Source organism: Varroa destructor, unplaced genomic scaffold (genome assembly GCF_002443255.2).
Source record: "Varroa destructor unplaced genomic scaffold, Vdes_3.0 BEIS01000002.1, whole genome shotgun sequence".
Classification (NCBI taxonomy): domain Eukaryota; kingdom Metazoa; phylum Arthropoda; class Arachnida; order Mesostigmata; family Varroidae; genus Varroa; species Varroa destructor.
Genome location: NW_019211455.1, coordinates 50,730,781 through 50,758,075, shown reverse-complemented (window position 1 = coordinate 50,758,075; position 27,295 = coordinate 50,730,781). Strand labels below are relative to the sequence as shown.

The window sequence follows — 27,295 nt, the reverse complement described above, 5'->3', positions numbered from 1 at the left end:
GATCTAAGTGCACCTAACTCTGATCCTGAGAAATTCTTCTGAACTTTGCTTGGAACACAAATAATCGAAATCTAGCTTTGCAAATTGAAGCTAAACGATTGTTCGACCAGAAAGGTGTGGTCGCTAGTCATTAATAAGGCTTCTATGCCAGCCGGTGAGAAAGCGCGTTCGATAAAGCACGGCCCACATGAAAGCAAACAAGGCTTTGCGAATTGTATTCCGATTGTCTGGTCCATAGTTTTTTCCAGACCAGCATATAAACCGCACTGCGTGTGCGACGTTTATGACTATTCTTCAGAGACAAACGATAATAACCTACTAAGAACACAATCGAATCAACCGCAATGTCGCCTGCGGAAGAAGTCGTAGACGATGAAACTCAGGAAAAAAAATTAGCCAAACACGATGCGTCGAACGCGGCGGACTTGGAGAAGGTGACGGACTTCCACGAAGAGCAGGAGCTCAGTGGAGGCGATCTCGAAATAGCTCTTAAAGCAATTACGGAAAAGCGACATAAAGAAGTGCAGGTTAGTCAAGCGCGCTGATCAGAGAATGGTAAACGCCTATTTCCACTTTAAGATGCTCTCATGAAATCTAGGATACTCACAGCCTGAAAAAAGGAATAGAAACCATAAAACAACGGCATACGACAAAGCTGAATTGGAATAAATATTTGAGCATTAAAGTTAGAGACAAATAGATGGTTGACTGGAATTTAAATATATCATTTTTCAGAGCATATTGTGCTCGGACCTGGGCAGTACGCTACATTTTAAATATTAAAAGGATTTTATTTTATTATGGTCTGTAATTATAGGCAACTCATCTAGAGTAGAATGGTCGAAAAGCAGCGCAAGTGTGTTTTTGTTTACGCTAGGAGCTAGTCCTTGGGATTGTGTGTTCAACTTGCAACCGCCACAATTTATAAAAAGCACCTTCGTGCATTATTGTTATGCGGCTTTTCTTTCTTTTTTATACATGTTTTGGGGGGCGCTTAGTCTCAAAATTTGTCCTCTTTCAGCTTTCAAACCATATTGCTTCAGAAGAATAACAGCCACAATCACCAATCGTGTGTAGCTGTATACGGCGGGCCCTTAATTCCGCAAACAAAATACCTCTCCACGCTGATTTAAAAAAAAACGAAAATATTTCAACTTTTTCTAGAAACGCGTAGAGCACCTACAAAAGTTGGCAGCTGTGAAAATTAACAAGGAGGACGTTGACGTGATCGTTCGAGAGATGGAACTACCGAAGAACAAAGCCGAAACCTGCCTTCGACAAGCTGGTGGTGATCTTGTGCAAGCCCTTCTCGACCTTACCAATAATTGAGCCTTCGACGTACATAAACGTAATAATATATATTATATAAATTCGTACATGCGCTGGATGCATTTGTTTTCATTTATTCTGGTTCCTTATTGTAGGTAATGACTTTCTCGCATAAGTTGATATGGGTGCACTTCAATGACGTATATTTTCATGTGAACAATTACAGTCTCTTATTCCTTATTAAGTAATTCGTTGATTATGGCATTCCTTGAACAATATCTATTAAAAATCCCTTTGGCCGCGTGAAGCAAATATGAGTATTGAATAAGTGTATGCGCTATATTCTTCCCGACGCATCTACTCAAGCATCTATCCGAAGCAGCACCAATGGTGTGTCCTTAGAATGTTTGGATTCTTTCTCGCAACAGCTTTATAAATAACGGGCTAATTTTCGAGAATAGACAAATAAATCGGAAACGAAATGTTTTAAAAAAGAAAAAAATATGTCTCATTATGGAAAACAGTTTAAAAGGACTTCTGCGGGACGAACGCACTAAATTAAATCTAGCTAGTCGTCATTATTTACTACTAGTTTCATGTGAAATAACCATTCGCAAGAACTGCATCTGCTTCATCTTGTTATATTGATCCTCTAGAGGTTATTCCTACGTTCCGGATGTAAATGGCCGCACGTAATTAAGGAAATTTATATTTATTATATACAATTGTTATATACAGTAAACTCGCCTCATAGTAAATTTGTCCAGCATATAGATATGCTTCAATGATGCCTCGATCTTTTATTTTTCTTTTTTTTTTTAGACTTTTTGCTTTTTTTCTCTTTTTTGGACTTCTTGGCTGTTTTTTCATTTCTAGACATCCTCGCCAGTGGAGCTGAATCTACACTCGAATCGCTGTTATCTGAAGAGTCATTAGTTTTTGTATCTTGAATCTTCTGTATCACAAGTGGAAGCGACTTATCGTCAGAGGTTTCATTATGCCGCTTACTACCTGCGTCTTGTTGTCTCGCCGGAGAATCGGTTCTTCTCTGCGCCAATCGGTCGTCCCTGCTATATTTCTCTTGTGACCAGCGTGGTCTGCTAACACCACTATTGGGACTACAATCTTTCCGACACCTGGGATTGCGGTAGCCTGTTCGAGGACTGTAATTTTTTCTTGGAGTACGTTCTCTTTTGGGGCTATGATCCCTTCTGGAACCATAATCTTTTCTAGGACTGCGCTCTTTCCTTGAACCACTACTTCTTCTTGGCCCGTCGTCTCTTTTGAGTCCAGGATCTGTCCGGGGACTCCTATTTTGTTTCGGACTATGATGCTCTTGCCTAGGACTACGTTGTCTTTGAGAGCTGGACTCTCTTTTCGGGCTTTTTCTGATTGTTCTACAATGGCTACCTCGCTCCGAAGACCTCTTTCCAAATGGATCTTGTTCTCGTTTTGGAGAGTTTCTTTTTGAATAAGCTCGAGGCACTTTTTTATCCTCTGATGGACTTCTTTTCCGTTGTTTCACCCGTGACCTAGGACAGCTGTTGTCCCTTGATCGGCTTCGCGCTCTTTTTGCTCGACTACCTGTGTCGGCTCCCTTCTCGCTAGCACTTTGCTTACTGTCATCACCCATTATGAGCTCATAGTTGTCCTGTCGGCGATTTTCCTTGATGCGGTATTTTTCGCGGGGTTTTTCTTCCTTTCCGTTGTCTTTCCAACCTCCGACAACACCTCTTCCTTTGCCTTTCCATTTCACTTTAGCAACGGACTGCGAGAAGTCCACATGTATTCGCCTATCATCAATAAGCACATTGTCCATTTTGAAATATGCCTGCTCGCACGCTGCTTGATTAGCAAATTCTATAAAAGCATACTGAAGACTTTCGCCCGTCTTCCAATCGCGAATAACCTCACAGGATTTTATTTCACCAAACCTAGAAAAAATCAGCTCGAGATCGTCATCGGCCGTAATTGGGTTGAGTTTACAGACGAAGAGAACATTTTCAGGAGGTGCCATATCGGCATCAGGAAGATCGCCAATGATTTCCAGTATAGTAGCTTGCGCCTTAGCTTCTTTGTCTTTTTTCTCCTCGTCGAGCTCTTCAACGGTTTTACCTTCATCTTCATCGACCTTCTCGTAACAGGCTATATGATCAGAGTGAAGCTTGTCCAAAGTGACTTCCGGAGAAGAAGGATACTCTAACTGTTGCGGATCTTCAAACGGATCATCTAGAACGACGGTATGCGAGATACGTATATCTTGGAATGGACGTTCATCTTTGTCGCAGATAACGTTATTAATGCGCTTCAAAAAGTCCAGGCCTTCAACAACCTAAAATTAAATAGCAGAAAAAAACCACGCCTAATTTAACATGCCACTAAGACGTTACATAATTCAAACGATTATACGTATATTCTAATAACAATAATATATAATAATAATGAAACATTAAATCGCCAAAAGTAGCACAAAAATCAAATTGATTTATATGAGGATGTTTAATCGGTTTTATGAATAGTTTTGATTAACTAAAATGCACATAGACTTAATAAAACATATGGACCCTTGAAAGACCCCGGTAGAATTTCTTAACGATAGAATTTGTTTCCTGTGCTAATCCTTTGGGTACTCAATTTTTCGATAAATCTGAAATTTGGGAGATGCATATTATAAATGGCGTATTGCATTTACTACGGAGAATGTGAACTTAGCGTGTATACTGCTAAAGAAAGAGATGTTTAATTCAGTATTTCATGGTTAATTTTAAGCTAATATTGAAAAGGTGTATGGTGGCTATAAAGAGACTTGATGTTATAACGACGACTTGTTGGTCACTTTCAGACAAATCTTCACATGCTTTCATCCCAGTTGGCGCAGTTTAAAAGTTATCAGTTCTTCTTCTAATATAGAGTATCCTTCATATACAATCGAATGAAGGATGCTGTACAGAACTTTATCTTTGGCATCAGACAGGCCATAATCATTCGAAAAGAATCAACAAGTTATACCTAGACTTTTCTTTATTTAACTCGATAAACTTTATATAGAAATATTTTTAAACAGGGGTATAAAAACCTCTATGCAAACAATTGATGTTATCATGTTACTAAATCCTACTGAGAAATATTTACTCGTATAATAGTATTCCTACGTAGGTATTTAAAGATATTCTTAGTTAGCGTAGTACCGGGGTTTAACAGCGTGCCAGCTTTCTCATCACACAGTGCTAATAACCCTTCATTTATTCACTCTGGAACAAATAGGCGCTGTGTGACAAGTCAAAATAGAAAAGAAGAATAGTCAAATGATACGAAGTGCGTAATAAAACTTCACAAGTAATGCCAGCAAATAATTAGCTCAAGTCGAGAGTGTCATGTGTGCTCTGCTATTGGATACGAAAGTTGAAAACACTTTCTGGAATGATTTCTGAGCAAACATAGTATTGGTCCATTGTCCACATAACCCTAAGTGCTACTTCATGCAAACTATTTTGAATTGAAGTTGAAAGCCTGCCCACTTGCTGCGCAGTCGATTCTGTACATGATGCGACGGAAACATGACCGCTTACCATTCTGGTCAGCCGTACTTCAAAGCAGTATATTATTTCCATAAATAAGAGGCCTTTGATAGTTTGATGCTCTCATCCAAACAATTATATTTGCTTGAAACCCGCTTGGCAGATATCAAGGAATTCTTCCCTTGCGTAGCTCAAGTTGAATAAATAAAAAATGGCATTCCCCGATACCCGTCTAGGCCTTTCTGCCTAACCTACTATACGGTCTCGGTTTGTTCTGATAGCGGAATCATTTGGCCTAAATGTGCTAGGAAAATAAAGTGATAATACAAAAAAAATTAGGTATTAATATATTTCAAGATTGTGATTTACTTCGACACTTAAACTTACGTTCTCACTGACGTTGGTACAGAGAGTAAGTCATGCTACCGTATCTAAAATCGTATCTAAAATGCCTAACAGCCTATGGCTCTTGATAATTAGTGAAGTCTAAATACAAATTGATTGTTTAGCACGCACTCGATATAACGTACAAATTTGTCTCAGAAAGTACAAACGTATTAAGTTGTACTATTTACCTCACCGAAGACGCAATGCTCATCGTCTAGATAGTCAAGATTTTCTCCAAGCGTAAGAAGAAATTGAGAACCAAGCATTCCATCGCCATTATTAACCATTGAGAGTGTGCCGAGTTTTAGATGTCTTAATCGCGGCATTTTTTCTACTTCGAAGAAGCGTGCTTGTTCTCCGCACATAAAGTGGAACATTGATTCACCACCACGACCACTGACAGTCGGATCACCGGCCTGACAAACAAAGTTTGTACAAACCTGTAAACCGTATAATTTAATAGTATTAGTAGAGAATTAACTAATTAATAAATTAACTTGTAAATGGTTTCAGCCTTTGCTTAAAATGATATGTAGAGAAGATGCCTTTCAATAGCCTTTCGTAAGCCCTTCAATGCTTAGTTAACAGAGTACTTTCAGATTTTAAAAACTACGTTCCGTATTTGTATACCATCAACCGCATAGTTATAACATATTCTCCAGATGCGTTCATAAAAATAAACTATTTTAAATGCAGTACTGATCTAAAAACAATTCTTTCAATGTTTGTGTTATAGTCATGCATTTTTTTCTTTATCGCGCAAGTATAATATGTTGACTTGTACTATGATTAAATTACTCCTTTTAACACTACTTCTATTTAGAATTCACCCTCGGTATTGTGGTTAACAGTGCCTCGACTCAAACCAGTTAGAATTTTGTTTTGACGCCTGGACAGTAAATTTCAATAGCTATTATACACTATTAGTCAAGCAGTCAACATATATCACGTAGAAGTGCCTCCTAGTGGTATCAGGAACTTGACATTAAGGCAGTATTCGCGAAGTAGTACGTCTCCACGACGGAGGCGCTCACAGAATCGATGTACTGTTATCACTGGCTATTTTTGTCAGTGAAATATTCAATTCGTGCCAAGTTATCAGTCTTACAGACCTTGTAGAACAATTGCATATTATAGTACTTCAGCTTGCATAGTTTCAAGAAGTTCATGCACGTTCGTGGCCTCTCTTTCACGTAGAGGTCTACTGTGAAATCACCAATTGTAGTCTCCACGACTACCGACATCTTCAAGTCACCCAAGAGATCAGCCGATTCAATCAGATTTAAACTATTCTAAGACGTAGATGCAAACAATTACAAACAGTTTTTTAATATACCATCTACCATATTCAGCTCAATAGCGGCTAAAAGATACTTCGTATGCGCCGAAAACCTCAGAGCACAGAATCAGCGCGGGGGATTCCGAGATGTCACCGTTTTCGACAACAACAACAGCAAATATATTAACAACAAGATGCACAACATTTGGCGGGAAGTTTGAAATGATCGAAAGGTGATTGATTTGAAGTGTTTTAAACTAGCGCGCTTTGACTCTACTACTACTACTTTGACATGGTTACATGACAGGTGGCAGGCCAGGTTATTTCTTATAAAAATTAGAAAAACTTAACAGATTGCACCTAATGCAGACAGCGCCTACAAGGCGGTCGCAAAAATGGATATATAGCACTTGTGTCCGTAAAGGGTTGTCTAATGGTTATTATTTAGGCAAATGTTGTATTTGAATGTCATTAACAGTGATTAGCCTCTCTGTGTAATATTTTCATTTTTTACAGTCGCTTGTTAGCCTTGACGGTGACTGGGCCGTTATTGTATAGACAAGTATAATTGTTCAAGCATGAGGCGTGAGTTTTAAGAGCTTTTCGTAAGGTATTGACCAGATCTTCATATTAGGTCAACCAAAAAGCCTGTAAAGTCACAGGCTTTTTGGTCGCAGAATATTGCTTAAACTTCCAATTTCGAACTTATAGGATATGCTACTGAAAGCCAAACATTAGGCAGAACATATGCGAATAGGTGACAAAAAACGCGGCACTGGCCATGCTTCAGGCAGTCGAGTTTTTATTATTTTTTAAATATCCCCGCCAAAATCAGCAGCCCACATTCAGTTTGTTTGGCTACCTTTAGTGTCCACCGTGAGAGTAGAATACGCAAGCGTCTCCTCTGGATAATATTTCAGACATATTTACAATCGCTTAAATATTATTTATAATTCGTATTGTTTGAAGATTACTGAGCATTAATCGGAGAGATTAGATTACCTTTGAAATTGTGCAAGCGAGTTTATTGTGTCTGATCCGGACTTTTAAAGACCTTAGTTGATTAAATAGATAAATAAAATGGATTTTCTGAAAGCAGAAATCGAGCGTAAGCGAAAGCTCATGCAAGAAAAACAGCTAGTGGGACCGCAGAAAAAGTACTTTAAACGCGATGACTTGATTAAGAAAGAACAAGATGAGTATATTTCCAGAGTATTGGGGAAACGAGATATTTCAGCGGAAGACGACCAGGCTGGGTCAAGCGGGGAGGTGATTCTAAGAGATAAGGCTGGTGTCTCAAAAGCAAAAACGGAACAGATTCTCCCGAGAAAAGAGGTCCTCAAACGACTGCGTGACAGAAACCAGCCGATTTTGTTGTTCGGCGAAAGTGAGACAGAGGCATTCCGGCGGTTGCGACGCCTCGAGGTACAAGAACCCGAGCTCGAAAAAGGATTCAGAAATGATTTCCAGGAAGCTCTGGAAAAGGTGGACCAAGTCTACCTGCAAGAACTGCTCAAGGATGGTGACGCGAGTCGAAATGACAATAGAAGCCGGCATGACGTCGCGACGAAGGACGAGGGTACATCTGAGCAAGACATGATTGATATTGGGACCCGTCTTGGGGCCCCAGAGAACAAATGTCGCGATCCATTGGATGTGCTAAAAGTTTTAAAATACCTGCAGTTCCTTTGGGGTGCCCAGCTGAATGCACGCCCCCTCGAAGAAAAAGCCTCAATGAAAGGAAAGCTTGTGTCAGCCACCTACTCGCAAACAGACGCATATTTGGCACCACTCTTTAAACTTCTTGCTAGGCGAACGATACCTGAAGACATTCTCGAACACCTCGTCACAATTGTGCGTCATTTGATTGAACGAAATTATGTTGCGGCAAACGATTCTTATCTGCAGATGGCTATTGGTAATGCTCCTTGGCCTATTGGCGTAACGATGGTTGGTATTCACGCTCGAACAGGTCGTGAGAAGATTTTTGCGCAAAATATCGCCCACGTGCTTAACGACGAATCACAGCGAAAATACATCCAAGGACTAAAGCGTTTAATGACCCAATGTCAACGAATGTTTCCCACCGACCCTAGCAGATGTGTCGAGTACAATGCCTAGAAAGGGATAGGATGACAGCCAAAAGGGAAATAAGCAGTACTACAAAACTGCACATATGTAAATACTAGAAGATTGTAAATACAAAGTTGATTAAAATAGTGTAGAAATAAAGTCGTAATTCAAAATGGATATCATTCTATATCATTTTTTGGCGTATGCGTAAATAAAATGTGGAAAACTGGAAAGGTGAGACTCTATGGGCAGCAGGCGTAAACAGTATCCTTAATTTTTTAAGGAGCTGTTAATTGTTTATTTTATATCGATCCGTATTCAAATATTTATTTTGCTTGGTTACGGTTCACTATAACATGATATATCCGTTAAATAATACTAATGGTTTTTAAGAAACACACAACATCAATATAAACTGAAAACAAACAAAGCCAGTACACGAAAGACCTTTGTTCATACATGGTGACCTTTATTGATTCGCATATGTTCTTAATAATAATAACACCTTAATATATCGCAATACATTTTGGTCATTACAACCAAAATTGAGAAACCTGTGCTCATATATTTCAGCACAGCCAGTCATTGAACGACTTCCACTTAGAGTCGTTCCTCTGTCTAAGCCTTCGAGTCAATTACGACCTCTTATGTCGGTTGTATATTTCACTGTTTTAATTTGTTGCTTCTGGCGTCACGGCAGAAGTTTTCACAAAAACTTTGCGATACTTCAATAGCGTTGGTTCCTGGGACCGGGCGTGCCTGTCGTGTCTCCCCGGATCTTCGCCAGCTGCGAAGTATTCGTCGTAAATAGAACTGAAGAAGTCCTCTTGTCGCTCTCGTTTGTTGCGCCGGACGCTCAGACGTCTATCGAGCTTTTCGCCTCGGTAACTATAAATCGCCACAGATACGCACAAGCATTTTAAGTCTGACCTTTTCAACTAACTTTCACATTTATTTCACTGGGAATGTGCTGACAACTTTATTTGTAGACAGTACATTAATTACTCGTTTTCGCTATGTCTATAGATTTTTCCCAAAATATGCTATGCTGTACATCTGCAATAGCCAAGGCTTATTTGGGTTCAGTAATTTTTTCACTTTTAAACTGCTACTTGTGTCCTTACCCAAGGCCAGATCGGTCTCTTGGATGTTGACCTTCGCTTTCAATCGGCTCTGATGGTCCTTCTTTGCTTTTGCCTACCCCACGGCCATCTGACCAGCCTTGACGTTCGAGCATTCGACGTCCGAAGCCGCGGGTGAACTTCTCGAAGTAGCCCACTCTGTTATCATCGTCATCGGCTTTTCCCTCTCGTAATCTCTTAAAGTGTTGCATCGAAATAAAATCCTTTGCATCCTTATCGCCGGCACCTAAAATTAAGTCGGGTCAAGAAATTTCGTTATACAGCACTATACTTTGCATAACAGTACAAAATAATAGAACACAGCCTGTATGCAACGAAGTAAACTAAAGTTAAAAGACAAAAAGAATGCAATAGTGTTTGAACTTCACGTGCGAGAGCAAAGTTTCAATATATCTGATGCAGCTATAGCGGCGTAGCTGTTTCGTTTGATTTTAGCTAACGCTTTAGAGTTCCGTATTTCCACGGAGCTAAAAATGAATAAGAAAGCTTTTAATATTTAGTGCAATATAAGTTGAAAACTGTATGTTGTACTTGCCATTTATGTAGTAAGCACTCATGTCGATATCCCAATCATCGCTTGTCTTTGCATCAAAATCACCTTCGGCCTCGTCCCAAACTTGTGCGTCAGTGTAGAACACCAATCCTGACCCTCCTTTTTCCCAAACTACTTCCTGTTCCTCTTCGAATAAGCGTGCCTGCAACGGAATAGTGAGCATATGAACATTTGAACATGACGGTTCACGTGGTCCCTGCTACGGTGTCAAGGAAAAAGGGACAATTCATATGTTTACGAATAGTGACGATCAGCAAATAAGTGCAAAACTATTGGTAGTGTTATTATAATATTATTATTTTTGCACCTTTGTTCGTTCCTGGCTGGTGACATCGTTATGAAGAGACTCGTAACGATCCCATTCTTCACCATCATCGCTGTCAGTCGTAGACTCATTATCATCATCAATGGCTCTTTCGTCCTCCTTATAATTTGTCCTTAAACTGTTTGATTGCTTTTTAGATCCGCTTCGCAATGTAAACTTTTCTCCAGGGTCAGGTGGTGATCGTTTTGCCGTCAAAGCTGATCTACTAATAACATAGCCTTTGCCTGTTCGAATAAATGTAGGCACTTCTTCTGCTGACGGAATACTACTTAAATCAGGGGGTGGACATTTAGGTCGAATAATCCGAGTACCTCCTAGACATTTAAAGGGTCGTGCAACGAAGGCTGACTTCTTAAATGAATTATCAGATTGATCTATATTGTTTTGAATGTTTTTGGCTTGTTCTTCCTGTTCTGATACGATGAACGCCAATCCTGTTTGATCTTCGTTAGGGTCGTTGTCGGTTTTCCCTGCCTTCTCCAATCGACAATCAGTCAACTTGGTACTGTAATCAAGCGGTACGCTTCCGTACATACCTCGAGCTCGCATCCGAGGGAATTCAATTCCCAGCTTACCGATCAGTGACGCAGGGAAGCTGCATGCGTTAATCTGTCGAAGAATATAGTTGGTAGGCGTACCTACATTTCCAGCAGGTAGTGCAGCTGGTGGCCGTAATTCAATCATCTGCCGTAAATCCGATAGCGTTAAAACAGCCTTAGGACGCCGTTCTCGCTCTTCTACTGGAGGCAGGTACAAGCTGGATGATTTCGACGTATCATCTGTAAAGCGGTGTCACAACTGTAACTATTACATATTTGTCCATTTTATATTAGAATTTATTTAATCGCCAGTTTAGAGTAGATTAGGCATAAGCAGGATGATAAAGCGCGTTCCTAAATATTATTGGATATAAAAGTATTAGCAATATATTCGTGTTTTTAAACTTACCATTGGCAATCACGACCTTTCTCAGGTAACATCTGCTTGTTAAAGTCTCGCCTTCGCGGGTAACCCAAAAGGCTTTGTTGTAAGACATTTTTAATTCGTCCAGCCTTTCAGTTCTGACCATAACCACGGCGCAGCATGTTTCCCCACTTTTGAATTTCGTGCTATGCGCTGAACCTGAGGCTTCTTTGATAGTGTTATCTTCTGCAGGCTTCTGTACCTCAGGTCGATGCCTGAAAATAATCGAATTACGCATGTATGTTACCATAATATACACACATCGTACAATTTTAGTGAAACAGTAAGACAAATTATTTAGCCACTCGCCCCGAACTAAATAACATGTCTATGTCATTTGATTTGAAAACGGTGAAAAACAAATAAAATCGTTATATTGTATTAAATAATTGTTTCGCGCGAACCAACCTGTAATGAAAACAACGAAATCCGCCAGTTTCAACGATCTGAGAAAAGAAGTTGCGCAGATCCGACGCCCGATAGGTTTTCGGTATATTGTGGACCATAACGTAGGACACGGCAGGTTTCATCGTTTTGGAGGTTGTTGCCATTGTCGTGTTTCATTTAATCTTGTTTTGTTCCAGTTTACTTCGAATTTTGTATAGCTTTCAGCTCAATGAATAGATGCCCAGTTATGCCATAACGAGGCTCCTCGACACTATTCAAGTCTATGTCTTTGCGCGGTCAGCCCCAGACTCTATGGGTGCACTATTTTTATTTATTTATATATTTTTTTAATTTATCAACGTCTCTAGAGTTTCTAACCATACCTTCTTATATATATATATATAACGCTTCCTTTATTTATGTGCACAGTTATTTTAAAGCACTAACATTTTTATTTGCATCCAAGCACCCCATTTATGTAAACGGATTTCCCATTAACGTCTTCGTCTTTAGTGCTGGATCTGTTTATATACACACTACAGCTTTGCCTTTGTCACGTAAGACTCCCGGTTTTTGAGGTGACGTCTCGACCTTGTTAAACGTTATGCTAGGTCACTAATTCTACTGTGAAAAAACCATTGTCTACTATTCAAGGAGCTATATTTGGACTGTCCTTTTATTATTTGAAACTCCTGATTTCCAGTTAACAATGGTTAGAATATTCGAAAATAACCAGATCTGTCCTTAGCTGAAGATAGGAATAAAGTACTCAATACAACACTGTTTCAAGTCTACAGCCCTACTAATCATATATTCTCAAGCAAGTACCAAAGTACTCATATCGAGATTCTGGTGGCCACAGCGGATATTCCTTTTCTGAATAAAATTTCTTAAACTGGACCTAATTTGCTCTAATCTATCGGTTGCACTGTATACTGGGATTGCTAAAGGTTCATCTGTTCCATCTGCTTTTTAAGAGCCGGGATCATGTGGACGTGCTTTTGTAGCGCCGTTGTCTGTATTTGCATTGAAGCGACCAACGTCTGCATTTTCGAAAGATTTATCTCGGAATTATAGATGGTACTATCCTGCAATGGAAATATGTGTTAGTTGGAAATAAAAATATCGAATAATCTAGCGATTTCAATGCCCTCTCTCGTGAGATGATTTTAGATTGCGTTTGTCTAAGAAAATATATACATTTAATATTTGATAACTTCAAACTCAGTCATCAAAACTACCACTTAAATATTTTCACACTCCTTTATCTTAGACGGACCTGAGCAGCGAAGTTCTTTGCGGCTTGTCCGAGTGTCTGCTGACTGCGAGCTCCCTTGAGAACCTGCCTGGCGAGCAAACCAAGTCCGTTGACGTTACTTTGAACGCGCTCGGTTAGGTGAAACTTGGAATCCTCGAACAAAACTTTAGCTGCAGTTGGCGTACTCATTACGGCTGTCTAAAAAGTAACAAGAATGTACAAAGGTGAACGGTAAATAAAAATGATTCAATAAGTAGATAGGCAAGTCGAACCAACTTCTAAGCAGCCATTTTAAATTTCCTATGGTTCCATTTGCTCGGTTCTTTGGTACTCGGTCCAATATATCACAACTGTTGTCAAGGCAAACAACTGTCTTTCATTCAAAACAAATGCAAAGTAAAAATGGCTACTTGCCAAAGGGCAAAGTACATTTATCAACTTAGCTAAAAATCATCATAGTCTAACAACATAACGCTAGAAGCTGACTGTTCCCTCCTTACTACCGTTTTCATTAACGCTTAACACATGGTATGGTTTTATTGTTCACCTGACGATACCGCCATTCGTGACGCGAATCAATTGTAGGATCCTCTTGCCGTTCGATCGAACCGAAACGATACTACACTTCGTTGAACTCGTCACTCATACTACTTGTGTCCAAAACAACAGATACGTTGTTCTAACCATCGGATGGCAAGACCGTGTTCGTAAACAACACACAGCAGAACTTTAACAGGGACACGCGCAGAGTGAACCGCGTGAGTTCTAGGACTGTCTGCTCAAAGCAAAAGTGGACGGCCCGGGTAAATTCAGTTTTCTTCCATTGTATTCCTTACCTAATAAGGCTAGAAAGGTTGAAGAAGCTTACATATCTAAGCAAGTTTTTTTTTTTAATTTTACATTTAGTGTTGCCATTAATTATTGTTTCAGATGGCGGCTGTCGGCCTTCGAACCCATAATTTTGTGGGTCTTTCCCGCTTTTGCATCATCTTTTAAGCACTGTCGGAAATTAATTTCGTTTCGTTGTTATAGGGCCGACATGTTTTTTCTAGTGACTAGCGTTCTCGAGACGTTTGTCGCTGCTAAATGTTTTATCGAGACAAAGCTACATTACAATGAAGCAATAATATCCTGTGAAGAGAAATTAGACCTATCGAAACCTAATATTTCCTATGATTTTAGATATGACAATGGACGTTTGGTAGGTGGGGACGCCACATAATCCAAGTTGCGCATGGCACCCGACTGCTAGAAATATAATGCTTGGAATTTGCGTCTATTAATGTCATTTTTGATATCTGTAGTGCACGGTAGCGTAACAGCAACGAGATTCATTGGTGGGCAATATAGTTCGTCGGTGGAACAAAGAATCGCCCCAACACAGACAAACGTTAGTTTGAACCTCATATCCTGTTTACACCATGATAATCGCTGATACTAAATGCTAGCTATAATTTGCTCGTTGTAACCGATAGACTGTTATAATGTTTGCCCCTTTTTTGGCCATACTTAGTTTTTTTAGCAGGCACATTGAGGGTGAATGAATATATTATTAACATATCAAATAGAACGCAATACAGTCTAGTTAACAGCGATAAGTTTGTGTCATGAAACCACGCAACATACTGAAAACACTTGCCATGTTCACTCTAAGATATTTATTTATTATTTGGTGATTTATTATTTCACGTTAAGTGCTTATGTGACCGATTGCGCCCTGCTAGCAGGCACAATCATGGATAATTATATATGCAGTGGCGAAATTACAGGAATCTGTCGTAAAGTTTAAAAGGCATCAACGTAGCTATAGCTTTTGCACACAGAAACCTCATTTAGCAAAATGAAGAAAATAAGCAAGATCCTCGCTAACGCCTCATCGTGAGCACAGGAGAGACAGGGATGGTCTTTACTGTTTCCTATCTCACGAAGCGTGTTATGCTCGGATTTGAACCTTAGACGTGCAAATGTTTTGCGATACTAAAGTACCTGTTTATTCTACACTTTGACAGTAATATCTATTCATATTTGAGAATACAGTATCGAGGTTACCGTTTACGTCTATTATCAATTAGAAAATATTTAACGCTAGAAAGTCCTGCTATGTCTTGTGTCTTTTTCGGCGTTTAAAGTAACAAAATATATTGGTGTGATTATAATTAAGATAAATTTCGTACGTCCTTTGGACGATTCTTCGAAGAATAAACCCCTCAAATAGAGACTTGCTTTGGATTAGAGATTTAAGTCCACAGAAAGCCATATATATCTTGAAACAAACAATACATTTTCCGAACAGAACGCTTATTTTATTAGAAGTGTTTGAAACAGTATTTTTAACCAGCGGCAAACTACCAGCCTCTGCTGCTTATGTCTTCAGTTACCGCGGATCTGAGCCGTTGGAAGTGTCAGCTTTGCTGTGAAGTACTCTATACTGTACGATCCGGTCTCTTGTGCCAGTGAGATATCGGCTTATGAAGCTTATGCCCTTTATGGACGCAAGATTTACTAGATGCAATGCTTGACGGCTGTCCATTTCAGTATGCAAGCGTTATTCTACAGTTGACAATCAGTGCCCAGATTGTCTCTCAGGGTACTTCCTAAGATTCTTTTTTGTATCTTTAATGATATTTTTCAATAGTGCAGCTTTAAATGTTCTGTAAAATGTTATTGCAAATGTGTAAAAGGGAAAATCTGGGTTGAATAAATGGCGCTGTTTCGCTACTTATTAGTAACTAACTATTAAGTACGCTAACTTGTACGCTAATTTTAAGTGAGACCTGAATGCTTAGTTCGAGTTAAACGAACAAGATAAACCTGGTAAGCCGGAAGGTATGGGCAAGTGATAGAATAGCAATGTGTTCTTCTCATGTAATAGATGTGATATATGTCTTCCTTTGTTCTTATATTTTACAACATAAGTATAGGCGTCTTGCTCATACCTTTTACGAACGTCGTTTCCTACCAATGAATTCTTTCGAGAGCAGTTAGAGTTAACACAGTTAGTGTGGTCGAGTTTGCAAACATTAACTACATAATACAGATGTGATTAAGTTAACACAGAATATTGTTGTTATTATAATCCGTCCAAGCGCTTCGACAGATTATTGGACGGGTACCACTGAACACACTAAAACCGTATAATACCCGATTGTGTTCTGTAGCTGACGTTAGGCTATACCGTCAGAATAGTCTCTCCAAACGCGAACTTGCTTGCATTCATTCATTTCTAAAGCTGATTAACTAAATTAAAAAAAAAGAAACGATTCTTGCACAGTAACCACGGTCTTATGTCAACAATACAGACGTTGTTGTTTGCATTGAAATTTTGTTTGCAGATTGAAAAATTGCATGTAGCACTTATATAGGGATACGAAGCAAGGATCAAAAGTGGACGGTCAGAATCCAGTCCGAAATATAGTAGTGCAGTTTACAAAAAAGTAAAGTTACAGGCAAAGAGGAACCTGCCTCAATGATCTATTTTAGTTTCTCCTGACTGGAAAAAAAGCTAGTTTTACCTAATTTTGAGTCTACTATTCCTCCTTTTTGGTGTATAACAAAATGTATGTATAAGCTTTTAATGGAACATGAGAGAAAGCAAGCTTTGTCTTTATTCATGCTCCTTATGCTATGCAACACTTGAAACTTTCGTATGTAATGAAGCTTGTTATTCTCCTTCTTACCTATCGTTCAACGAACGCGCAGTCAAATTTCATGCGATTTAATAATGCTAGCCTAGTTCTCCCATCGCTGTTCTTCACGTGGTATGATTTTGTGTAAAAGCACCATTACGCTTCCTTCTTTTGGCGAAGCTCATGTTGAAGGAGCCGTTGGGGTTCTTTTACCAGCTGACGCCATGGGGTTCCTCGAAGCCCTTCTTTCGTGCCTTTGCGCCCCCTTTCAGCGCTCAAATGCCCTCATTGCACTTGTTTTAGATCGTAGTGCTGGGCCCAACCACTAGAGGGCGTCAACATGGGCGTGTAGTGACCTGCAGCAGGCCAGTGGGCGGGAGCTGCGACACCTGAAGCGTTAGACATTGGTCCTTGCGTGCCTAGGGGCGGAGCCTAACGAGCCTTGCATTAAGCAGCGGAGTTTAAGGTGTACGCGGGCGAGGGTGCTCGGTCTAAGGGGAGACCGCTCTTCTCCGATGTTTTCTCTCTCACTGACATTGGAGGACAATTTCAATAAGGTGGTCAGCGAGGCGTGAACGCCGAGGAAGACGGGTGTCACTGTCGGTGTATGAGTCCGTTCGGGGACTGCACGAGACTGAAGGAGACAAGAGTATCTGTTACAGACCTGCAATCTAGGATAGCCTCTACACATTGCAACGTGGACAGGCGCATTTCATCTTTATCGTCTGCTAGGACAACTCGCACGAAACGGAACGAAGAAAGATTGTCCTGCTCAACTAATTCGCCCCGTCCCGTGTGTGGTTCACGTCCGAGTTCATCCAGCCGTACCAGAACAGAGAGACGGCAACAGTTGGCGAAGCTGCGTTGCCTCAAAGGCACTGCTAACTCAATGCGACAGCCTTTAGAGGCTCGATGAGCAAGGGCTAGACGCCTGGGAAGACCAAGGCAGGGATTCCCTTGGTCTTCGCTGTAAGTCGTTGTAAGCCCACGCAACTCAAGACACGGGTTTGCTTCGCCAGGAAGGGCAAGTTTACGTACCCGAAGGTGTGTAATTTGTGGGGTCGCTGGGCGCAGCAGAAAGACACGTGAGAAGGCCAAGGTAAGCCGAATGTGTGTGAGTGTGGCTTGAATTGGTTCGGCCTTTCTGCCCTGAGGCCCTGAGGTGCGCCCCTCACGGAGTCCGGTCAGTGTGGGGAACACTGTTTGCTAGACGGGGCAGACTTACGCCTGGCTAAGCACGCAGTCTCGCCAGCGTCTCCTGAGTACGATTCAGCGAGCACAAGCCTGGAGACGGTGTTGTTGACAGTATTAGGGGCAGTGTGCGTACTCGTTGACGTAGTGGTAGCTGTTGTCGCCGCCACCGCGAATCCCCGGTGACGTGCAAACGGCTGAAACACCGGCACGTTATTAGAGGCGGTCATTGCCGAGGTAGACGGGAGGTGAAGAAGGTGAAAAACACGGGGCAGGGGGCAAGGCAAGAAAGTGATCCGGGAGACGCGTTTAGCTCCCGAATCGACGCAGTGGTGAAATCGTGCGTGAAGTGCTAAAATAGTTGAGGTGTACCGAAAACGATCGCGAGTAGAAGGGGGTGGCCTATTCGGTGACTGCGTGGAAGGAGCTTCTTGGGTAGGGAGAGTTCAAGAATCGTTACGTGTCCCAGTCCAGGTGCTTACCGGCATGTCTGGAAGCGAAGGGGTGCCTCCCACAGGGGGAGCGACCACGGGGTCATCGTCCGCGGGAGCCGGTGGTTCGCAGGCGTCACCGCTTAGCTCGTACGGTCTACCATTCGGCGGGCGTTCACCACAAGGCGGTGTGTCCTACCCCTCCAGTGGCTACCTGCCTTCGGAGCTCCAATTGAAACAATGGTCGCAACAGCTGAGCTCGGCAGGAGCTAGCTCGCCGGCAGATCCCGTCGGATACTCGCACGGTCAACACGGATATCCTACTCCTTTTTCAAGTCCTGATCCTTTTTCGGGTGAGTGTGTGTGATTATGTTGCAATTACACGGAGGAAGGGTAGAAGAGCAATGCGGTAAAGGTTGCCTAGTCATGTCAACCAATGTTAAAGAGTGAACTTCGCGTCAAGTAAAGCGCTTCGAAGCTAATATGCGTGTTAGCTAGTCGGGACTCCGATGGAACTAGCCAAAATTGAAGTTAGCTATCGATAATAGTTAGCCGCATGACTATGCAAATATTTCCCTTGCTAATGATCTATTAAAATACTAATTTAATTATTACTAATTAATGGTTTCTGTTTAATAAGTAATATACTTAGAGAAGAGAAGTTATACGTGTATTCATATTAATAAGTTGTATTAAATAATACACTGACGGTGTGTTGCAACCCGGTGACGGACCTTTTATGAGATGTAGGATGACACCGATGCGATGCAACGGAACATTATCGATATCGATGAAAATGTGTTCTGTATAAATTAGAAGGTGCGTTTTGGCAAACAACTGAAGTCATCAAACTGTAGAATAGGTACTTTTTGATTTACTGATTAACCCTATAACTCTATACCGAAGTGAACACATTGTCAAGGTGATAACAGAGAGATGTCTAAATGGTCATCGCTGCTACTTTAATGAAGTTATGGCTATTGAAGTTGTTACTTACCACGATGCGTTTAGTTGTTTGTTTACTTTAAATAGGACAAGCTTAGCATGATTATCGCATGCCCAGTGAAATATAAACAATTTGAAAGGACGTCTCTGTGTTTCGGTTTCGAAACCGCAGTAAATAGGCAGACTTAACTGTCCAGTGGATTTTGAGTTGTGAAAGTCCACGATTAGTTCTCACCACTCTCGTAAATGTTAAAGCAAGCAAATCGGATTCTGCAAAGTAAGACGGACGGTATAAAAGTGTTTGTTAATGAGCCTATAAAAAATCCCTTACGATCCAGATGATCCTATATTAGATTTTCGATGATACACCTGTTTATTAAAAATAAACATGTTTTAATGCTTCATATCCTTCATTTTCATTTACAATCCGACAAGCTTTTAGTAAAACGGAGTCATTACATTCATGTTATTTAGCTTGTATGCGTTTTTATCACGCTTGGGGTTGTAAAAAAGAGTCTTCCACGAAGAAATGTTCATTATTAGTAGCAGTATTAGTAGTAGTAGAAGCAGTATTTCGTATAGATAGAATATATCGCACACTGACATCGCGGTTTGTTCACTTAACGCCTTTGCTGTTTCATTTAAAGTTTGTGAAATAGACGTTTATCTTACCGGACGCCTAAGAGGAAGACAAACGAACTCGAAATCAATGGCCCACCATCTAATCGAATTGTTACTTCATAAATTAAACATCAAAAGTTTTGTGTAGTATTGACCACATCGCTAGGTTACAACTGACAACTTTTTTAGTTAGAGACTACTGCACATAAGCCATAGTGTCGATAATATTGTATACTGAAATTTTATTAAATTACGTTTTGTCTGGAGCTCTATCGTTCACTGGTCCTCTTCGTTAATTGCAGGGTTTGCATCCTGTGGAATGACAGTGGGTTCTCTTCCTAGCTCACTGGGCTGCAGTCGAGCCCTAAGTCCGCTATATCCATCCAGCGCTGAAAAGGTAAGTTCTATGGGCTGTTAGGGTCAGCAGAAATGTCGCTTGCCGCTCGAGACCACTATCTGACTGTTTTAGTCTTTCGCTACATCGGAACACAGCCATATAACTAGCCCAATTCAATACCCACTTCACTGCGCAGGCGAATCAAGCTCTTAACACATACCGGACGCGAGTGACTATCTCGATCCAGCACTATGTATTGGCCAGGCGGCGGTCGACAATCGTACCACAGCACAGAACGTGCGCATGGCCTTAAATCAAGGCACCCTTAACGCGTTTCATGTTCGACATCCACAAAACGTTGTCAATAATCCTGAATATATTTTTTGCAGCCTTAAACGTGCAAATGAGTTTTCTTTTATGGCGGCTTTTTCTCGCCCGGCCAGAGCCACTGACAAAAAGCTAGAGTTTTATCTTCATCATCCCATTTTTGTGATGACGTGACATTATGGCGCAATGATTTTTAGGCTTTGCTGGGGCTCGCCGTCGGAAGTGGCAGTGTTGGTAGCGCTAATGGCAATGTGCCGACTGGTGGCGTTGGAAGCGGGGGTGCGATGAAGAAAAAGCCCTCAAAACCCCGCCGGCGTGTGGCCACAGTGGCGCAGAGAAGAGCGGCTAATATCCGCGAGAGACGCCGCATGTTTAACTTGAATAACGCCTTCGATCGGCTTCGCAAGAAGGTAAGTTCGCCATTCAAAAAAGGGCAAATTAGGTATTTTCCGCCGTAGTACAACGGCGTCTTTGTCCCACAAGGTGTACATAAAGTAAGCCGAAGTGATCGATCTCGTGCTAGTATTTATACAAACAGTCACGGAATAGGCCCTAATGATCTGTACTCTTCAATTACCATCCTACTTGTAGAGTCGGCGCGCTCTACTAATGGGCCATTGCTCATTGTCACAACGCGAACCATTACATCAGCTCAATAGCGATTTCTTGATCTAATCTCGCTTGCACCTGATCTCCACGGTTCCTTCGTTACTCGTTGCTCACAGCTAACGTTGTTGTCGAAAAGTGATACCGTGATGTTGTAAAAACGCATTCATTAACTAATCCCAGACTTTGCTTACAACCCAGGTCCCGACGTTTGCTTACGAGAAACGCCTCTCGCGGATTGAGACGCTCCGCCTCGCCATCATGTACATCGCGTTCATGTCTGAAGTTATTCACCAGGGTCCGGGAGTTCCGCCATCGCTGAATGGAAGCCTTAACGGAGTACTCAATGGATCGTCGACCGGTACCCCACTCTGTGGCGGAGGATTTAATTCCTCGTTACATTTAAGCAGTACGTTGAGTACATCGTCTGCTGCGGACGATGACGACGAAGTCCTATCCCTGTCCTCGTTCAACTCGACAACTGGCGGTCACCACAATTCATCTGGGCAGTATTCGCCTGGAGTGCACTCCTTCTAGGCTCAAACTAGAGCCGCAACACACCCATGGAAAAAGAAGGCCACTAGTAATAGACAAGAATAAATTACATCTCCCAGTGATGGCCATTGTTGAGGACTGAACGAAAATGAACCTGTGTGAATAATTTCGGACCAGAGACGAGTGAAAGAGAACCTGAATCCGACAATTTACTGTACATACATCTTTAAAAAAAACAATCATTCCACCTACTTCCTATTGCAAAAAACATTTGTTTAGTATCTAGGCGAAGAGCAACAGAACAGATAATTTATGGTACTAGATACCGAAGTTTGTTTTACAGCGCAGTAGGTACAGCTCAAAAGCCGGGACCCGATCTGAATCTTTCGACAGAACAAATATGATACGTTATCAATTAAACCTTTAGACGTAAAGGATAATGACAAACAATTTACATTATGATTTAACGTACATAGAGCGTTTTCCATTTGACGGTGAGCCCGTGCACATAGTGTAGTGACTGAACATAACAATATAAAACATAATCTATAAGAAATATATTCATACGTACTGCAGCCCTCTTATCTCTACGATAGAACTATATCCGGCCGCTGAAAGCAATAGTAGTGCACTGATTTAGCAATACCGTTAAGAAACAAGCACAAATACGATCTTAATGTACATAAAGAGATTACGTATATATATTGCGCCAGCATCTATTTCCAAGGTCGTGGGTCGATGACGATCACAATAATAGCGACACGACCTCTCATGTGATCAAGATATTCTAGTCATATTAACATAACAGTTACTGACACTGATGAAATAAACAAACGAGCGTCGATTGTTTTTCTGCTACACGAGACTAAAATGCTCCATGCGTCACAACAAAAAAAGAAACTGGGTAACTCGACTGAATCAGGGATAGTAATGATGAATGTATGGATAGCAAACGGAGATCGACTGACTAATAAAGAAAGATTCATAAGCTATTATAATCACTGTGATTTGCTGTTCATCATTTATTTATATTGGTCTGATATTAACGTACGGATTGTTACTGTTATTATAACATCGATCCTTAGCAGGAGCTAAGAACAAAGGGTCCTTAATGCGATGATTGAATCCCACATGAAGATTAGACGAACAGTAACTTTATCTGCTCTACTGCTATTACGCATACATTTCAGATTCAGTTATTCTACTTAGTTACATTTCGTTGTTATTATATGTTGTATATGTAAATGTGTTAGGGTAAATCTTTGCGTATAAATTGTTTTGCATTCTAATCTGGCCTATTGACGATGTTCAGTCGCAACAAAAAGGAAAATAATCAAATCACAAACATGGAAACATTTGAATTCTCGTAGTTATTACGACCACTATGGCAGTAAAAGATAAAGGAAAGTTCTGTTTGCAATTCACATTCAGTATTTTCCTCAGATGCGGAAGTTCGAAGTGCGCAACGAGCCACAGAGACTCTCCTTGTTTTACGGTAGCGACAAGCTATACGCGGTCATCCGATACAATCAACGAGGCTAACGGTAGGTCGACATAACAGAGTTGCCAGCGAGATTAAGTGAGAGAAATGTCGCTCATGTCATTTACCTCAATAGCTAATGAACTGAAATAGATTAGCAACGAGTCACTTCCAAGACCACGATCTGTATTTAAGCACCCGTAGCAACTCCATGCTAGACAAGGATGCTATCGAGCATAGAGGCAGGCTTTAACTTACCAGACGCTTGTCCGAACGATGGCGCTTCTCATTGGCGGGTTGAATTCAAATTAATTTTTGTACGCTTTATCGCTAGTCAACGATCAACAGCGAATACATACTTCACCGAGGGTACCAATGACCTGTTAAATACAACGCTTTGTTGAAACAAGCCAATTACTACTATTTCCGAATATTTATTACTATTAATTAATTACTATAAATTAACTAGTTAATAAGTTTTAAGTGGCTGAAGCAGGATATGACTTACATTTTCGACCATATTTGACCGACAATACAAATAGATTTATCAAGGAGATATCTTGACGTTGAATTTCAGGTTGATTAGCGTGTAGAGACTATATAGCAGCTTCACGTAAGCGAAACTCCCAACGAGCCATAGCCAACTAGACAGAAACGCTAAGCCTTGCGGAACACGGCCAGCCGTCGTGGCTGTTGAAAGCGTGGCAAGACATCGGGATTTTAGTAGAGATTATAACGTGGCTTGCATAAAACAACGACGAAAAACACAACGTAACTTTACAATGGCATGACCCAATGCAAAGATGCTTATTTCTGTACTACAGGAGTCGTAGTAGCTCCCTAAAGACTAATTTATGTGTTTCTTACTCTACAATTAAATAAAACATTAGCGCTACAGGAAAAGTCCGCGTGTTCTGGTCAGTTCAGTCCCGCTCGTAAATAGCTAACAATAATTCCGCGTATCAGAGATTTTATATAAGAGACATTTTACAGAAAATGTCTTTTTAGCTAGGAATTCTATGACGCCAAGCGAACGCGTTTGATGCGCAGCTTCATAGTGAAGCCCTTCGAACCAAATCGGACATTATCATCAACGGAATTCGGGGCTGATGCCACAATGACCGTACTCCTTAACGTCGACTTCGTCTTCATAGGACGTACAACTCGCTTTAATGATTTTTGAAATGAGTATAGTGATCCAAAGGTCGTTCTCAAAGAGATGCACTTACAAACGATGGATGAATTAAAAAAAAACGCACATTAGTAAACATAGTTAATGCCATTCGCAAACGGATACAGCCGTGTTATCATATATATATATATATATATATATATATATATATATATATATATATATACTATATATAATTATATAGCATAGTGTGTTAATTGGATCCCGTACGTAACAGGCTGACTCCGCAATTAATGATGCCAGATATGTAGACTGAGTAAAGATTTGGATTACTTTTGATTTTGCCATTAAGCTATATTTTTTCGTGTTAGGCCCTAAGCTTTTGTATCTGCAGCCTATTCTCGCACTACTACATCTGACTAGATGCAATAACCAAACGGCGTATTAGAGCCGTCGTAAACAGCTCTAAATGTTAGCTATCGCTAGTACGGCACACAAAATTTAGTACTGTCCCAGCCCACTTGGGAAAACTGGGCGTCTATCGAGATGTTATGTGGTTTTGACGTTAATTTCGAAATTATTCGACACCAGAATCGTTGCACCAGGCTTATGCAACGCCTACTGTCTATACAGGACTACGCAGCTCCTGCATATGATTATCTTGCGTGTTGTTATAGCCAACGAAGCTAAAGTATAAAAGGGAGATTCCACTCGCCGTAGCCTCCAGCAGTTCGTTGCTTCTAAGGAAGACAGTTTAGTCGTGCAGCTGCCCGTAGCAGGGCAGACCCGTAGAAAGAACGGTCGATTGTATACGATCGTCTTTGCCTGCCCCTCCGTGCCCGATCACAGCGCTGTTTAGCTCCGCCTCCTAGGCAATGGCCCCTCCATGTTGGCGAGATGGGTTGCTTACCCAGAGCATCGCTGGCTGTACGGCGCAGGCCTCAGAACAGTATACAGCGATGGCGGACAGAACTTTGAGCGAATATATTTCTTCGCCAGCTGTTACCAAAAGCCAGTCAAAGCAGACCTATACAGCGAAGCTTCTAGCAAAGGGGCGAATGGGGTTGCCGAGGCGAATGTTTGGATTCATCGTTAGCTGTGGAAAAATGGCCGTTCGCTGTGCTAAGGGGAATACTGTGGTGCTAGTGGTACCAGGACTATACACGTCAGGGCAGCTCCGAAGTCTTAGCCCTCCAGCTCCTTGCGAGGGGAGGCCACATACTACAGTTACTACTCATGTATGGGACAAAGCAAAGATCGTATCCCTCTTGGTCGACAGTTGCAAACTACAGCTGTTCGAAAAGGCGTCAAAATGACCAAATCTGAATGGACATCAAACGAATAAGAGAAAATAAGCGTTCAGTTTAAAGTAATGCAAATGTGATTGATACGAGAGAAAAGTCGCGCGCCAAGCGTACAGCTGTAATCGATAACAATGTGTATAGCATAGATCGTACTCACAGGAGAGAATCGGCTGATATAGTTTTCCTAGGAACCTGAGGAACTTAGATGTCTCTTTTCATGATTTAACCGAGCGACTACCTTCCAATACGAACGAACTGAAGAACGTGCGTTCCACGTGAAAAAACGTGGAACGCGTGTGTTTGATCTATGGAAATTGCTGCGCTGATTACAAAGCGCTGAGCATCGTTTACATGAGATTGCAGTTCACTGCTGAGCTAGCAGCGTAAAGGAGAGAGAGAGAGAGAGCGAGAGAGCTCAGTGTTGCTGGCAGGGTAATATGTCTAGTTTGTCGCGCGTAATCGGCTGCGAGAATGTGATGGTGAACTGGTGTCCTGGTAGATCTTCGAAAATCGTCTGCAATCAGCATGAAATATTCTCAAATCTCAATTTTAGAAAACAAGATGAATTTGGGTAGCCTGCAGTAGACTTTCGAATAGTTAGTAATGTTCATATCGATCTTTGTAAAAGCTATTCCAATCGATGTTTGGTACGAGCTTCTGTATTCTGCACCTGACCCACCCTAGAGATCTCTGTGGATGAAATGGCGTTCCTCTTTGACCAGCCTTTTCAAACAATGTATATTAATTTTCCAACTGACTGATCGTAATTTCTGTATACCATTTCCTTATCAGGACAAGATGATATGGTTTATTAGTATAGAGTTAATGGAACTTCAAATGTTTGCAGAACGGAAACAAGTTCGACTCTCTCCTTTTCTCATAGTTGGCCCTTTTTGTACAGAGTTCTCTCATAGAACGGCTAATCGTGTGCGGCCGCATTCACAGCCATAGCGATAGAATGAGATTCGAAATGCCAATTTACCGCCTACAAATCCTGTCATCACGCTGCGCTCACTGCGTACCATGCTTTCGCCTTTCGATCGTTGACGGCTCAAGTCAATCTCGTTTTCCCTTTAGCATGCAGGCAGTACCCACACACACGGTCCCTGTCGACCCAGGCTTAGGCTTCAGTAGAGTTTCGTATCGCTAAAACTTGTCGGTTAACCAATAAACAGCCTTATTTGATGTCGTCAGACGACTACTTGGGGTCCAGACCTCGAGCTTCTCCTTATTTTTTCAAGGCTCGCTCACTTACCTTCAGACCGCCGTTAACAAATAATTTCGTCACACCCGACCGTTAAGGTCGAAGTCAGCTAGCATGTGTAATGCGAGTGAGCCCAATTTGATTTTGATATCTTTTTAGTTCTCGCTAGCGGAATACGAGCTTGCCTGACCTGTAAACCGCAGATCAACCCTTCAGTTAGCCAAGGACCGAAAAAAAACGATTCCTAAACACGCGTACATTTAAGACTATACAGTATCACTTCTCCTAAGTGAGCTCAGAAGTCTCGGTTCAGGTCATAGAGCGGAGTCGCTTCTAAGCCACCCAAGCGTCGCCTTACGTACAGAGAAACAACAGCTCCGAAGCGATTTCGATGATCACGAAATTAAGGAGTTATCGACATGCTCGCATAGATTCTAAAGTT

The 27,295-nt window shown here is 41.2% G+C and overlaps 6 protein-coding genes and 1 long non-coding RNA gene across 10 annotated transcripts; 3 read left to right on the top strand and 4 right to left on the bottom strand.

Annotated features, from left to right (window-relative positions):
• Nucleotides 1-179: 179 nt before the first annotated feature.
• Nucleotides 180-1,387, top strand: LOC111243822 (huntingtin-interacting protein K). Its single transcript, XM_022789980.2, has 2 exons — nt 180-527; nt 1,165-1,387. Exons 1-2 carry the CDS (start codon nt 345-347, stop codon nt 1,327-1,329), a joined length of 348 nt encoding a protein of 115 aa, XP_022645715.1. The 5' UTR covers nt 180-344; the 3' UTR covers nt 1,330-1,387.
• A 575-nt stretch (nt 1,388-1,962) lies between these two features.
• LOC111243818 (peptidyl-prolyl cis-trans isomerase-like 4) lies at nt 1,963-6,629 on the bottom strand. The gene is made up of 3 exons (XM_022789973.2): nt 6,287-6,629; nt 5,363-5,614; nt 1,963-3,601 (listed from the first exon to the last, which is right to left on the bottom strand). Exons 1-3 carry the CDS (start codon nt 6,416-6,418, stop codon nt 2,051-2,053), a joined length of 1,935 nt encoding a protein of 644 aa, XP_022645708.1. The 5' UTR covers nt 6,419-6,629; the 3' UTR covers nt 1,963-2,050.
• A 687-nt stretch (nt 6,630-7,316) lies between these two features.
• Prp18 (pre-mRNA processing factor 18) lies at nt 7,317-8,703 on the top strand. The gene has a single exon (XM_022791703.2). It carries the CDS (start codon nt 7,534-7,536, stop codon nt 8,572-8,574), a length of 1,041 nt encoding a protein of 346 aa, XP_022647438.1. The 5' UTR covers nt 7,317-7,533; the 3' UTR covers nt 8,575-8,703.
• Nucleotides 8,704-8,974: 271 nt separating this feature from the next.
• Nucleotides 8,975-12,399, bottom strand: LOC111245439 (G patch domain-containing protein 3-like). Its single transcript, XM_022793810.2, has 6 exons — nt 11,918-12,399; nt 11,495-11,724; nt 10,529-11,325; nt 10,204-10,363; nt 9,651-9,894; nt 8,975-9,414 (listed from the first exon to the last, which is right to left on the bottom strand). Exons 1-6 carry the CDS (start codon nt 12,058-12,060, stop codon nt 9,198-9,200), a joined length of 1,791 nt encoding a protein of 596 aa, XP_022649545.1. The 5' UTR covers nt 12,061-12,399; the 3' UTR covers nt 8,975-9,197.
• Nucleotides 12,400-12,544: 145 nt separating this feature from the next.
• Nucleotides 12,545-13,861, bottom strand: BORCS7 (BLOC-1 related complex subunit 7). Of its 2 annotated transcripts, none has more exons than XM_022793812.2 (3): nt 13,702-13,861; nt 13,176-13,352; nt 12,545-12,984 (listed from the first exon to the last, which is right to left on the bottom strand). In XM_022793812.2, exons 2-3 carry the CDS (start codon nt 13,341-13,343, stop codon nt 12,841-12,843), a joined length of 312 nt encoding a protein of 103 aa, XP_022649547.1. In that variant the 5' UTR covers nt 13,344-13,352; nt 13,702-13,861; the 3' UTR covers nt 12,545-12,840. The 2 variants fall into 2 exon arrangements, with proteins under 2 accessions (XP_022649547.1, XP_022649546.1); XM_022793811.2 differs by having other exon boundaries at nt 13,712-13,855.
• A 2,855-nt stretch (nt 13,862-16,716) lies between these two features.
• On the bottom strand, nt 16,717-25,989 carry LOC147757960 (uncharacterized). 3 transcript variants are annotated; one of them, XR_015320999.1, is made up of 4 exons: nt 25,807-25,989; nt 20,223-20,357; nt 19,400-19,617; nt 16,717-18,822 (listed from the first exon to the last, which is right to left on the bottom strand). It is a non-coding gene; the product is annotated as an uncharacterized LOC147757960 (long non-coding RNA). The 3 variants fall into 3 exon arrangements; XR_015320997.1 differs by having other exon boundaries at nt 16,717-19,617; XR_015320998.1 differs by lacking the exons at nt 16,717-18,822; nt 19,400-19,617; nt 20,223-20,357 and adding exons at nt 22,764-23,593; nt 23,722-23,903.
• LOC111245729 (uncharacterized) lies at nt 18,458-22,740 on the top strand. The gene is made up of 4 exons (XM_022794435.2): nt 18,458-18,755; nt 20,271-20,365; nt 20,830-21,042; nt 21,440-22,740. The coding sequence occupies exons 1-4, from the start codon at nt 18,458-18,460 to the stop codon at nt 21,773-21,775; spliced, it is 942 nt and encodes a 313-aa protein (XP_022650170.1). The 3' UTR covers nt 21,776-22,740.
• Nucleotides 25,990-27,295: the final 1,306 nt, after the last annotated feature.

What these genes read in the sequence shown, in the direction of transcription:
- LOC111243822 (XM_022789980.2), top strand. Translation starts at nt 345, where the DNA reads ATGTCGCCTGCGGAAGAAGTCGTAGACGATGAAACTCAGGAAAAAAAA. An exon ending in AGCGACATAAAGAAGTGCAG is followed by an intron (nt 528 to 1,164) that starts GTTAGTCAAGCG and finishes AACTTTTTCTAG; the next exon opens with AAACGCGTAGAGCACCTACA.
- LOC111243818 (XM_022789973.2), bottom strand. Translation starts at nt 6,418, where the DNA reads ATGTCGGTAGTCGTGGAGACTACAATTGGTGATTTCACAGTAGACCTC. An exon ending in ATATGCAATTGTTCTACAAG is followed by an intron (nt 5,615 to 6,286) that starts GTCTGTAAGACT and finishes TACGGTTTACAG; the next exon opens with GTTTGTACAAACTTTGTTTG. An exon ending in AGCATTGCGTCTTCGGTGAG is followed by an intron (nt 3,602 to 5,362) that starts GTAAATAGTACA and finishes ATTTAATTTTAG; the next exon opens with GTTGTTGAAGGCCTGGACTT.
- Prp18 (XM_022791703.2), top strand. Translation starts at nt 7,534, where the DNA reads ATGGATTTTCTGAAAGCAGAAATCGAGCGTAAGCGAAAGCTCATGCAA.
- LOC111245439 (XM_022793810.2), bottom strand. Translation starts at nt 12,060, where the DNA reads ATGGCAACAACCTCCAAAACGATGAAACCTGCCGTGTCCTACGTTATG. An exon ending in TTTCGTTGTTTTCATTACAG is followed by an intron (nt 11,725 to 11,917) that starts GTTGGTTCGCGC and finishes GATTATTTTCAG; the next exon opens with GCATCGACCTGAGGTACAGA. An exon ending in AGAGACCGATCTGGCCTTGG is followed by an intron (nt 9,415 to 9,650) that starts GTAAGGACACAA and finishes GGCGATTTATAG; the next exon opens with TTACCGAGGCGAAAAGCTCG.
- BORCS7 (XM_022793811.2), bottom strand. An exon ending in CAAAGAACTTCGCTGCTCAG is followed by an intron (nt 12,985 to 13,175) that starts GTCCGTCTAAGA and finishes TTTCCATTGCAG; the next exon opens with GATAGTACCATCTATAATTC.
- LOC111245729 (XM_022794435.2), top strand. Translation starts at nt 18,458, where the DNA reads ATGTCTGGAAGCGAAGGGGTGCCTCCCACAGGGGGAGCGACCACGGGG. An exon ending in AAGTCCTGATCCTTTTTCGG is followed by an intron (nt 18,756 to 20,270) that starts GTGAGTGTGTGT and finishes CGTTAATTGCAG; the next exon opens with GGTTTGCATCCTGTGGAATG. An exon ending in TCGATCGGCTTCGCAAGAAG is followed by an intron (nt 21,043 to 21,439) that starts GTAAGTTCGCCA and finishes CTTACAACCCAG; the next exon opens with GTCCCGACGTTTGCTTACGA.